The 13,217-nt window shown below is 39.7% G+C and overlaps 1 protein-coding gene across 1 annotated transcript in view; it reads left to right on the forward strand.

The window, feature by feature from the left end:
* Nucleotides 1-299: 299 nt before the first annotated feature.
* Nucleotides 300-13,217, forward strand: part of SMIM23 (small integral membrane protein 23) — a 17,395-nt gene continuing 4,477 nt past the window's right edge. The window contains exon 1 of the mRNA XM_006884423.1: nucleotides 300-386. Within this exon, the coding sequence (XP_006884485.1) occupies nucleotides 300-386 (87 nt within the window). The remainder of the gene's footprint in view (nucleotides 387-13,217) is intronic.

Below are 13,217 nucleotides of genomic sequence, written 5' to 3' on the forward strand. Positions count from 1 at the left end.
TAACCTGGAAAACCACCTCCACCTTGGCTCCTCCTGGGACCTACACTGCCTGAGAGTCGCACATTCTGGCCGCACTTCTTCTAAAACAGACGTATTCTTTACTACAACAGCGTGCGATTCTACAATGATCTCAATAACGTTTCCACTGAAACATCTCTTCCATTGTAAGAGAAGGGGTGCTGTCCCCTCCCCTCTTCTGTGACATCAGAATTCCTAGTGACCAGAGAGTAAGAAGGGAAGGCCTCCATCTGCTGTCAGGTGGGGGTGCTCTGTTCCCCCCAGGAAACCTGACCGAGGCCATGGCAATCCAACAGGTGGGCAGAAGCCCACCGCCGGCAGCAGGACTGTTAGAAAGAAGGGGCAGCCGCACTGAGGACAAAAAGCAGGTGAGGCCAGCCTGGGGATACCTCTTTTTCTCCATGCCCAGGTTCCCTTTACTCCTCCAGTGAAACTTTCAAAGATCAAGTAATGGGGCTTCAGCCCAACTCTCCCAGGAGTACAGCACAGGGGATGAAGAATTATAGGCAGACCTCAGAGACACTGAAGTTTCCGTTCCAGACCCCTGTAGCAAAGCAATTATCTCAGTAAAGTGAGTCACGTTTTGTTTGTTTACCAATACATTTAGAAGTTATATTTACACTATTTTCTAGCCTGTGGAAGGAACTCTTGATGTTGAGATGGAATCCATACACCGAGAGTTCCTGTAACAGACTAGGCTATAGTTGGTTTTGAGTTTTGCCGCATTCTCTAGTTCCTTCTTGGAGACTTGCAGTGCTGTTCACGTAACAAAACCTCTAAGAAGTCTGGTACCAAAGAAACCTGCTCAACGTGGTTACCACTGCATCTCCCAAATGATTCCACCATAGACAGAGCCTGCCATTGTCTTTTTAAAAGAACTTCCAAGATATTTACAAAGTTCCTTTGGTATGGTATGCATCTCAACATCCTGAGGATAAAAAATCCTCACCACTGGACCAATAAGCAACATTATGAAAGAAGGAGAAATTATTGGAATTGTCAATTATTTCATCTTACTCAGATCCACAATCGATACACTTGGTACCAGCAGCCAGCAAATCAGGAGAGGGTGCTGAGAAGCAATGATGTTAGTGTGAAGATTAAGGTGCACCTGATTCAGGCCACGGCCTTTTCAATCACTTGCTATGCATCTGAGAGCTGGACAATTAATAAGAATAATGGAAGGGAAAAAAAGAATAATGGAAGAAAAATTGATGCCTTTGAATTGTAGTATTGGAGAAGGAGATCGAATATCCCGTAGAATGCCAAAAGAACAAACAAGAATGTCTTGGAGAAAATGCAACCAGAGTGCTGTTTGGAGGCAAGGATGGCCAAGCTTCATCTCACATACTTTGGACATGTTGTTAGAAATGATTCCTTGAAAAGGGACATCATTCTTGGGAAGGTGAAGGGTCAATGAAAAAGAAGAAGGCTCTCGATGAGATGAATTAACACAGTGATGGTAGCAATGAGCTCAAGTGTGTCAGAGATGATGCAATGGCACAGGATAGGACAGGGTTCATTCAGATCCACTGTACATGGGTTCACTGTACTCGACCCAATGGCACCTAACAACAACAATATCAGTAAAGGAACTCTGGTGACATTGGGCATTAAGTGTTGCAGTGCTCACTGAAAAGTTGGTAGTTATAGCCATTAGAATTAGAGCACCACAGCAGTGAATTTGGTTTGGATTTTGGTCACTCTTTAAAAGGAGGTGGCATAGTGTGCTATGTGTTAGAGTTGTAACCTAAAGGCCAGAACTTCAATCCACCAGCTGTTCAGAGGGAGAGAGATGGGCAGTCTCTTCCTATAAGTATTGACAGCTTCACAAACCTGAACGAGGGTTGCCATGATCAAAATTGGCCTGACAACAATGGGTAGCATTCCGAAAAAGTTAGAGATAGTGTGAGAACAGCACAATGAGACACAAAGTGAGCACATCTCCGTTTTGGGAAAACGGCACTGAAAGAGTTGTTCAATGCAGAGTTGCTACAAAACTTCAATTTGGAAAAGTAAATGCAGTATTTGCAAAGTGCAATATAGTAAAGTGTAAAAAGATAAAATATGTCTATGCAGACTCTATTTATGCCTCGCGCTGCCAGCAGAACACACACTTCAGAAGGGAAGGTTTTCTGCCTTGTTTTCTGCTCTGTCCCCAACACCTGCCTAGGATGGTGCTCAGTGAATGAATGAACTAAAACAAACAGGAGAATGTACCGAAAGCAGGGAGCCTCGGTGAAAGAGGAAAACGTGAGCACTTCCCGCACACAGCCTGCTGCTTTCCACCCTCTCCCTCTTTCACCACTGACAACATTCCTGAGAGGCAATGATTACCAATCTCTCTCACAGGTGGGTAAAAAGAGGCTGTTACTGTTGTTAGATGCCATCTCATAGGTTCCAACTGGTAGTGACAGTATGAACTACAGACTTGAATCCTGACCTATCCATCCTCATATCTGATACACTGAGCCCATTGCTGTAATCACTGTGGGGCTCTTCCTCTTTTTTTCATTGACCTGCCACTTTCCCAGGCATGATACCACTTTCCAAAGAACCACCTCTCCTAGCAATGTCCAAAGTATGAGAGATGAAGCTTCATCAACTATGCATTCAAGGGGAATTCTGTTGCACTCTTCCCAAGGTGTATCTTTTGTTCTCTTGGCAATGCATGGGATATTCAGTGCTCTTCTCCAACACCACAACACAAAGGCATCTGTTCTTTATCTGACATCCTTATTCATTGCCCAGCTCTCAGATACATAGAAAGTAATTACAAAGACCATGGCCTGAATCAGACAGACCTTAGTCCTCAAACTGGTATCATTCTCTTCAGTATTTTGGCAGCAGACTTGCCCATGGTAATACATCTCCCTACCAAGGATGTTGATTGAGGATCCAAGCAAGATGAAATAATTGAGTTTCAAATCTTTCTCTATCTATCATGATGATTTTGCCTGTTGGCCCCAGTGGTAAGGACATTTGCTTTCTTAATGTTGAGATGCAGTCCATACTGAAGGCTGTACTCTTTGATCCTCTGTAGTAAGTGTTTCAGGTCCTTCTCACTTTGAGCAAGCAAGGTTGTCATCTGCACAGTGTATAGGGTTGATGAGTCTTCCTCTGATCCTTATGCCACATTCCTTTTCATAGAGTTCGACTTCATGAATTATTTGCTCTATATATAGATTAAGAGTGGAGAAAGGATACGTCCCTAATGCACACACATTCTCTGATTTTAAACCATGCAGTGTCCCTTTGCTATGTTGGGACAACTGCATCTTGGCCAGTGTACTTAGCTTTGTATAAGCATGATTATGTGTTCAAAAATCTCCATTCTTCTAAACGTTAGTCACAGTTATTTGTGATCCACAGTCAAACGCCTATGCATAGTCAATAAACACAAAGAGACATTCTTCTGGTATTCTCTGCCTTCAGCCAAGATCCATCTGACACCAGCAATGATTTCCGTAGTTCTACATCTCTTCTGAACCCAGCTTGGACTTCTGGTAGTTCCCCATCCATATACTGTTCCAGCTACTTTCTTATAATCTTCAATAACATTTTACTCACATAAGATAAAATGAAAATTTTTATAATTTCCGTATTGTATTGTATTACCCTTCTTGGGAATGGGAACAGCTATGAATCTCTTCCAGTCAGTCAACTAGACAGCTCTTCTTCAAATTTCCTGGCATAGACTGATGAGCACCTTCATGGTTGCATCTGTTAGCTGAAAAATGTCAATTTCCCACTTATTCCTAGGGCCTTATATTTTGCCAGTATCTTCAATACAGCTTGAAGTTCTTCATTTGTTACCATTGGCTTTTGTTCATATGATACTTCCTGAAATTTTTCAGTGTTAACCAACTCTTTTTAGAACAATGTTTCTGTGTATTCCTCCCATCTTTTGATGCTTCTTAATCAGTATTTTGCCATGACATCTCAGTATTACAACCTGATGCTTGAATTTGCTCCTCAGTTCTTTCAGCTTGAGAAATACTGAGAAAATTCTTTATTTTTTTACTCTCTGACTCCAACTCTTTGCACATTTCATGGTAATACTTTGCTTTGTCTTCTCAAGCTGTCCTTTGAAATATTATATTCAGTTCTTTTACTTTGCCATTTCTTTCCTTTGCCTTGGCTTCTCAATTTTTATAGTTTCATAGCAATTGTCAATGTTTTCTCAGACGTCCTTTTTTACTTTTTCTTCCTCCTCTGTCTTTATAATGACTTTATGTTCTCTTCATGTATGGTGTCCTTGATTTCACCTTATAGCCCTTTTGGTCTTCCAACATTAGTGATCAATGTCTCAAATCTGTTCCTTTTTTTATTATTATTCTTTTTCTTCTAGTTTATTTACAAAATTCAAATACATTGTTTTCAAGAACAAATTCTTTCAATTTCCCTCACCTCCCACCCATCAAATTGTACAACCCCATGATTGATCCCCCCATCCCCCTGCCCATCCTCATCCCTCTGTTTCCAACCTTTCCTACCCCTCTTGGATCCTTATGCTCATTCTACAATAACGGTTTTATACAATATTTATCCTTGTGGGACTGAGTTCACTCAGCATAATACTCTCCAGTCCCTACCAAATTAGGTAATAATTTACAAATCATTGCTCCTGCATACTGCATAGTATTCCACTGTGTGAGTGTACCATAATTTCTCAATCCATTCGTTTGTGGTTGGACATTTGGGCTGTTTCTATATGCTTGCAATGGTGAATAATGCTGCTGTGAACATTAGCGTACAAATCTCTGTGCCTCAGTTCTCGTTTCTCAGGGTATAATTTCGAGTAGTGGAATAGCTGGGTCATAGGGAATTCCTATATTCAGTTTTTTGAGGAAGCACCCAACTGCCTTCCAGAATGGTTGTACCGTTTTACAATCCCACCAACAATGTATAAGAGTTCCTTTCTTACCACATCCTCAGTAGATTTTTTTTTAATTCAGGTGAGATAGACTTAAGGTCATATTTGCTTCCTATGCATTTGTTTTCATTTCTTCAGTCTCAACTTTAACCAGCGTATGAGCAATAAGTGGTCTGTTCCACAGTCAACACCTGGCCTGGTTCTAATTGTTTGTATTTGGATTCTCCAACAATTGTTTTCACAGATATAGTCAATCTGACTCCTGTGCAGTCCCTCAGGTGAGGTCCAAGTGTAAAGTTGCCTTTTGTGTTTTTTAGAAAAGGTATTTTCTATTCCTATCCCTCACCCTCCACCTGTCTTGTGATTTCAGTGCTGCCTTGAGCTCTGGTGTCATTTACCTGTGGAGCGGGGATTTCTGAGGACTCTTTGTGCTAACCTGCTTCTTTGCCTGTAAAGACTCGAAGGCACATAACAACAACAACAACATTTTCTATTAATAAATAGCTAAATGTATAAAATTCAATCATTTTATCCTCACTTCATCCTCATTCTGTCACCAAGTCCATACTTTGCAACAACTATTGCTTCCTTATTGTTACCAACATTTGCATTCCAGTTGCCAATAATTATTAATGCATCTTGATTGCATTTTTATCCCTTTTGGACTGCAAGAGTTGGTAGAAATTCTCAATTTCCTCCTCTTTGCCCGTAATTGTTGGTTCATATATTTGAAGAATAGTCACAGTAACATAGTAATGGAGACTATTCTGTTACTCAGAGTACTACCCTCTACAATCAATCTTGAGACTGTCTCTTTAATTATGAACACAACACTATTCTCAGTTTTTTGTTCCTGGCATAGTAGATCATATGATTTTCTGATTCTAAGTAGCCATGCCAGTCCATTTCATTTCACTGTTACCTAGAATGTCAATTCTCATGCATTCAGTTTCATTTTTTTACAACGCTCAGTTCTTTTACCTTCCTATTTTATACATTTCCATATCATACATTCAACATTCCAATAATTGTCATTTGCAGTTATTTCTGTACATATTTGAGTGACTTTTTATCTGAGCTCTACCTCTAATACTATAGCTACCCATACTTCTTTGTTATTCATAGAATTTTCAAAGATCTGTTATTTCAGAAGTGGATGGTCAATCCTGCTTCCTAGTATGTCTTAATTTAGGAACTTTATTGCAACCTGTCCATTATGGGTGTTTAACACACTGGTGTCACAACTTCTAGCATCACAGCAACCCATAAACCACACCAGAACACTAGTACAATGGGACTGACAGAAAAGTGTTGTACTAATAATAGCAAACAATAATCAAGTAAGCATACACACACCCAGTTATAAAGTAATTATAAGCATGCAAAGCAATCCTCAATATAATGAAATGACTGATAGGTGTTGTATCACTAACAGCAAACTGTAAAGACAATCAGGCATACAAATATCATAGAACAGGATATATTTTTCTGGCCCCAACTGAGGTTCATGGCAGCACAACCGGATGGGGTCCTGGATGGGGGTATTTGGCCCAGATCATAACCAGTTATTCCGCTGGGTCTTGGTGCTGGTGATTGGCACCAGGCCCAAAGCTCCCAGGTCCAAAAGCCCACCAGCAGTGGTGAGGCTGCCCTCGTAGATGACCATCCACTTTAGAGCCATCCAGGGATGAGGACTAAGCTGTGCCAGCTTGTAGTAAAACAGAAGCTAGGAAGGAGTTTAAAAAATGTCTTGGAGAAGGTCATACTACTGGGACATGTTAGATCCAAAATTTTAAGATAGTCATCTGATTCAAGAACATCAGCCAAGATTACCTTGCAGGACAATGGTGAGACAGTGATGGAAGAAAAGGGTGTAAAGGTCACTGAGCCTTGTACGTTGTGGAAGGAAAGGGGATGTTCTTCAAAAGGCACTGAAGAGTTTTAAGCCAGGTAATGAATTATCTGCCTATGTATATTTTCAAAAGATGTGCGCTCATTTATGTAATAGACGTAAGACACCCATGAGCCATAAGCCTCGCATGCACTGGGCCTGTGAGGTACTCATCTCACACTGAAACCTTTCCTGAAAAGAGATCCGTGAATGCCAAACTCCAAAAATTTTAGAAAATAATCGTCATGCTTTTCATGGTCCATCAGTCCAGAAAACGTCGCATTCTCTTGTTCCTTCTTGGAGACTGGCGTTGCTCGTCCACATAACAAAGGTCCTGAGAATACTTGTAGTAAAGAAACCTGGTAAGAATGGTTACCACAGCATTTCCCAACCTATTCGACCACAGAGATTACCATTTTCTTTTTCTTTTCAAAAGACCTTTCAAGATATTCCAAATGCCATTTTACATATGAAGAAACTGAGGTTCAGAAAGAAAACACTATTTGTCTTAGATGCCAAGACAGTACTAGCAAAAAGGACAAAAATCTAATCTTAACCCACATCATCTCTTTTACCACTGCACAGTGCAAAATGAAAGCTTGATAGTGAAGAAAACTTACAAAGCACATTGTTAGAGAAGTGGTTAAATAAATAAAAGAGCAATCAGACTTTTGAATACTCACGAAGATAAGAAGGCACAGTGAGTCTTACCAGGAGCTCTGGTGGCATAATATGTAATGTCTTGGGCTACCAAGTAAAGGTTGTGATTCAAGAGCAAAAGCCACTCCAAGGGAGATTGATGGACAGTCTCTTATAAATACAACCTTGGAAACCCAAGGGTCACTATGAGTCAGAATTAATTTGAAGGCAGTAGATTTTTTAGTTCTCACATTAAAATTTATTATATACATTTCTGAACATTACCCCAAAAGAAATGTGAAATATATGCACTCATTTTTATTAACATTTTTATGGTAAAAATGTATGTAGCAAAACAATTGTCATTTCAATAATCATCACATATACAGTTCTGTAACTTTAAATCTATCCATCATGTAAGTTAGCCATCACTATTGCCAAATTCTTCTATCACTCTTCTCACACAAAGATTTTAAACAAATGTCCCAAACCATTTTATTCACATTAGCCAAAATCTGGAAACATCCCAAAAGCCTATCAACAGGTAAATAGATTAATAGTGGTACATGCAGGCAATACGATACTATCCAGTAATGTGCAAACCATGGATGCATTGCAAAACACAAGGAGAAGGGGAAAGGAGGTAAACATAAAAGAGTACATATTATAGACTCCAGTCATGGACAGTTACAAAAGAAGAAAAACCTCTCCATAGAGGCAGAAAGCATTTCTGTGGCTCCTTCTTAGGGGTCTGGAATAGGACAAGAGGGGAATGAACTGACAGAAAAATAGAAATGATAGAATATATTCTACATCTTGATTGAAATGGAAGTTCACATGTGTAGACATTTGTAAAAGCTCATTGAACTAAGTTTAAAATGTGTTTCTTATATTAAATTATCTGCAGTGAAAACGATTTGTTTTAAAGATTCATTAGAACCAAAAGCTATAAAGGTGATTTAAAAAGTGATCACCAAAAGGAATCTTCCCCCTCAAGAAGGAAAAAGAAAGGAAAACCAAACTCCATACCCACAAGTCGCCATGTTATCTATATGTGCATTTGGAGGGGGTTTTGAAGTAAGCTTATGTGAGTTTAGTAACTAGAAAAACGTTGCTGTTATTGTTAGGTCCTCTGGAGTTGATTTCAACACACACAGTCTATGGACAACAGAATGAAATCCTGTGCCTTCCTTACAATCTCCATTGCACTTAAACCCATTGTTGCAGTCACTGTGTCAATCCATCTCATTGATGGATTCATTGATCAATTCTTTAATCTTCCTTTTTTATAACCTAACATTCAGATGCTCATCAAGGGGCTTCTTCTCTTCCGGTGACCCTTTAGTTAGAAGCATACTGTCTTTTCCCAAAGGACCCTCCTGACAACAAGCCCAAAGTATGTGAGGCGAAACTCACCATCTTTGTTTCTAAGGAGCACTTGGTGGCACTTCTTCCAAGATAGATTTGTTTGTTCTTTGGAAGCCCACCATATATTCAATACTCTTCTCCAACACCACACTTGAAGGCATCAATTCTTTGATTTTTTTTTCATAACCTAACTTTCAGACGCATATGGAGAACTTAGAATTATTATGGCTGTGTTCAGGTTCACTTTAGTCTTTATACCGACATCCCTGCTCTTTAGCACTTTAAAGAAATCCTTGACTGCCAATTAGTCAAATGAAATATATCTTTTGATCATTTTGGTTGCTGCTTTATGTGTGTTATTACTTCCTATAACACTGTGTGACTCTACAGTAATCTCAGTTATGTTTTCCCCTAAACATCCTTGACTGCCAATTAGTCAAATGAAATATATCTTTTGATCATTTTGGTTGCTGCTTTATGTGTTATTACTTCCTATAACACTGTGTGACTCTACAGTAATCTCAGTTATGTTTTCCCCTAAACATCCCTTCTGTTGTGAGCAAAGTAAAATTAAAATGTCCAAATAAAATGAAATCTTTGACAACTTCAATATTCACATCATTTATTATGATGATTTTTGAACCATCCAGTGTCTCCCCGTTCTGTTCTGATGACTGCCTCTTGGTCCAAGTATAGGTTTCACATTAGCACAATCAAGTGTTCTGGGATTCCCATTCTTCTCAGAGTCAGCCATAGCTTGTTGTGATCCACACAGCCAAATGCCTTTGCATAGTCAATGAAGCACAGATAGACATTCTTCTGGTATTCTCTGCTTTCTGCCAAGATCCATCTAACATTAGCTATAATATCCCTAGTACCACGACCTCTTCTAAATCCAGCCTGTGCATCTGGAAGTTCTCTGTTAGCATATTGTTCCAAACGTTTTTGGATAATTTTCAGCAGAATCAATCTTGCATGTGATATTAATGAGATTGTTCGATAATTTCCACACTGTTGGGTCACCTTTCTTTGGAATGGGAACAAATATTGATCTCTTCCAGTCAGTTGGCCAGCTGGCTGTCCTCCAGATTTCCTGGTACAACTTAGTGAGCACATCCAGGGCAGCATCTGTTTGTTGAAATAAATCAATTGGTATGCTGTCGACTCCTGGAGCCTTGTTTTTTGCCAATTCCTTCATAGCAACTTGAACTTCCTCCTTCATCACCATAGTCTCTTGCTCATATGTTATTTCCTTCTGATACAGTGATTCTGGATGTTTCAAAATCAAGAAAAGGGTCCATCAGGGATGTATTTTTGTCTCCATACCTTTTCAATCTGTATGCAGAACAGATAATCTGAGACACTGGGCTGTACGAGGAAGAATGTGGCATCAAGATTGGTGGAAGAATCATCAACAACCTGCTTTATGCAGATGACACAACACTGCTTGCTGAAACTGAGGAGGACCTGAGGTGCTTGCTGCAGAAAGTCAAGCACTGCAGTCTTCAATATGGATTGAAGCGCAATATCAAGAAAACAAAGATTCTCACCACTAGGCCAATTGGCAGCATCAGTATGGATGGTGAAGAGATTGAGATAGTTAACAGTTTTCATTTACTTGACTCCACACTCAACACTCTTGGTAACAGCAGCCAGGAAAATCAGGAGATGAATTACATTGGGAAAGTCAGCTGTGAGGGACTTCTCAAGAGTACTGAAGAACAACGACGTCAGGCTGGAGACTAAGGTGCTCCTGATGCAGGCTATAGTCTTTGCAATTACGTGCTATGCATCGGAGAGTTGGACAGTGAATAAGGATGATAGAAAGATAAGTTGATGTCTTTGAGCTTTGGTGCTGGAGAAGAGTGTTGAATATACCATGGACTGTTAAGAGAACAAACAGGTTTGTCCTGGAGAGGGTGAAGCCAGAATGCTCCTTGGAGTCAAGGATTCTGAGGCTTCATCTGACATACTTTGTGCATGTTGCAAGGACGGACTGGTCCTTAGAGAGGGACATCATGCTTGGGAGAGTGGAGGGACGGCGCAGGAGAGGAAAACCCTCAATGAGATGGATCGATTCTGTGTGTGGAGTGGTGGGAATGAGTTTGTTTGAGAAGGTGAGGCTGGCACAGGACAGAATGGCGTTTAGGGCTCTTGAACATATGAATCGCAAGCAACTCGATGGCACATAACAACAACAACAACATTATGCTGTTGTCTATTGGTCCAGTGGGAGGAATTTTGTTTTCTTGATGTTGAAGTATAATTCTTGCTGAAGTCTTTAATCTTTGGTAAATAATTCAAGTCCTCTTCACTTTTAGCTAGCAGGTTTTCAGAAATCTTCAATTCTGATTCCACTTTCTTCTTCATAGAGTCAAGCTTCCCAAGTTATTTGTTTAGAATATATGTTGAATAGGTCTGGTGAAAGGATATAACACTGAAGTACATATGAGCACAATTAAACACTCTTGGAATTTCTGTTCTTCTCAAAGTTATCCATAACTTATTATGATCTACACAGTTAAATGCTTTTGTATTGTCAATAATCAATGAATTTTAGCTGTGGTGCTGGAAAAGAGTATTGAACATACCATGAGCTTCCAAGAGAACTATCAGGTCTGTCCTAGAGAGGATGAAACCAAGCTGTTCCTTGGAGGCAGGGATTTTGAACACCACCTGGCATACTTTGGGCATATTGCCAGGAGCTAGTCCTTGGAGAAGGACATCATGCTTTGAAGTGTAGAGGGACAGCCCAGAAGAGGAAGAGCCTGAATGAAATGGATTAACACAGTAACTGGGGTAATGGGTATAGGTGAGATGGAGACAGTGAGATTGGCTCAGGAAAGGGCAAGGTTTAGAGCTATTGTACATAGGGTCACTATGAGTTGTAGGTGACTCAACAGCACATAATAGCAATAATTACATACATCTTTTAGGTATTCTCTGCATTCAGCCAAGATCCATATCACATTAGCAACAATATGCCTCTTCCCACTACCTCTTGGTGCATCCCTTTTGGTGTACTGTTCCAGCCATTTTTAAATAATCTTCAGGATGTGTTTACTTGCATGTGATATTAATGATATTGTTTGAAAATGTCTATACACTATAGGACCACTTTTTTAGTAATGAGCACAAAAATATCTCTGCCAGTCAGTTGGTCAGGAAGAGCTGTCTTCCAAATTTCTTGGCATAAACAAGTAAGCACAGATAGGGCTACGTCTGTTTACTGAAATACCTCCATTAATGCTCCACTAGTTCTTAGAGTCCTATTTTTTTGCCAATGTTTTTAGTATCATTGGAACATCTTCCTTCAGCACCATTGTTTCTTGACCATATGTGACTTTCTAAAATGGTTCAATCAATTTTTTTTGGTATATTGACTAAATATTTTCCTTCCATTTTCTTTTTTGTTAAAATTCTATTAATTTTAATGAACATTTACAGAGATTTTGGGTTTCCATTCATTCATTCTTGCACTATTTTCTCTACCCTCCCCTCCAGTTCGTTCCTCTTTTTTTTCCCCCCCCCCGAAAGTCTGTTTTAATTATCCTGTTGCCACAATGCTTGTCAAAACCAGTTCTGATTAATTTCCTTTGTCAGTGTGTCCGTTGCCATTCCCTATCACTCCTCCCTGAAAGAGACTTCACCCTGATTCATAAGAAAAAGGGGATGGCATATTCTCTTAGCTACTTCCTGCTGAAAAGGGAAGCTGTAGGTTTCAGGGGGAAGATCTTCTCTCAATACTCTAAAGGGTCCCATTAGCAATAGGAAACGCATAGACTATTGTGGAGATTGATTTTGGAATTTAGATGCACTTTTATCAGTTGGGCTTAGCCATACATGTTCATATCCTTGAAGATGTATCATGGAACTATTGCAGCCTAGGAGACACAAATTTAACTAACAAATTAAAAGTACATGAGTCAAAAATTAAAAAGCATTAATATTCCAAGTAGAGGTTCTAATAGTAGCACAAATAAAGTTGCAGAGGGAAGATAGTTCTTAAAATAAAAGGCCTATTGACTAGCACTTTTTCTATTATAGTATAAAGGTTAGGAACCACAAGATGTAGAGGCTCAACTATGTCATTTATTGTTCTTAAGTCTTGGAGCAAATTCCATTTACCACTGGATTGTTTTACAGCTCGGAAGGCCGCATGCAAGGCAGAGGTGAAGTAAGGAACTGCTTATGAGGTTTTCCATCAATTCCAGAAACTAAGAAATAGTGAGAAGTGTTGGGACCTCAGAAGGCTTTTAGGACCAAATAGTAGGCTCTTGTGTCCAAGAGAAAACTAATATACTTATCAGTAATGTTAATGCTCACCCACAGCTGGGGTCTGTGAGTCCTCTCAGCCATGAGGACCTGATGTGGGCCACCCTTGGCCAAGTGTCCTTCAGATCCACACTTAAAGCAAGTGAGTGG

Source organism: Elephantulus edwardii, unplaced genomic scaffold, assembly GCF_000299155.1.
Source record: "Elephantulus edwardii isolate Elephantulus edwardi_28Jun2011 unplaced genomic scaffold, EleEdw1.0 scaffold00033, whole genome shotgun sequence".
NCBI lineage: Eukaryota > Metazoa > Chordata > Mammalia > Macroscelidea > Macroscelididae > Elephantulus > Elephantulus edwardii.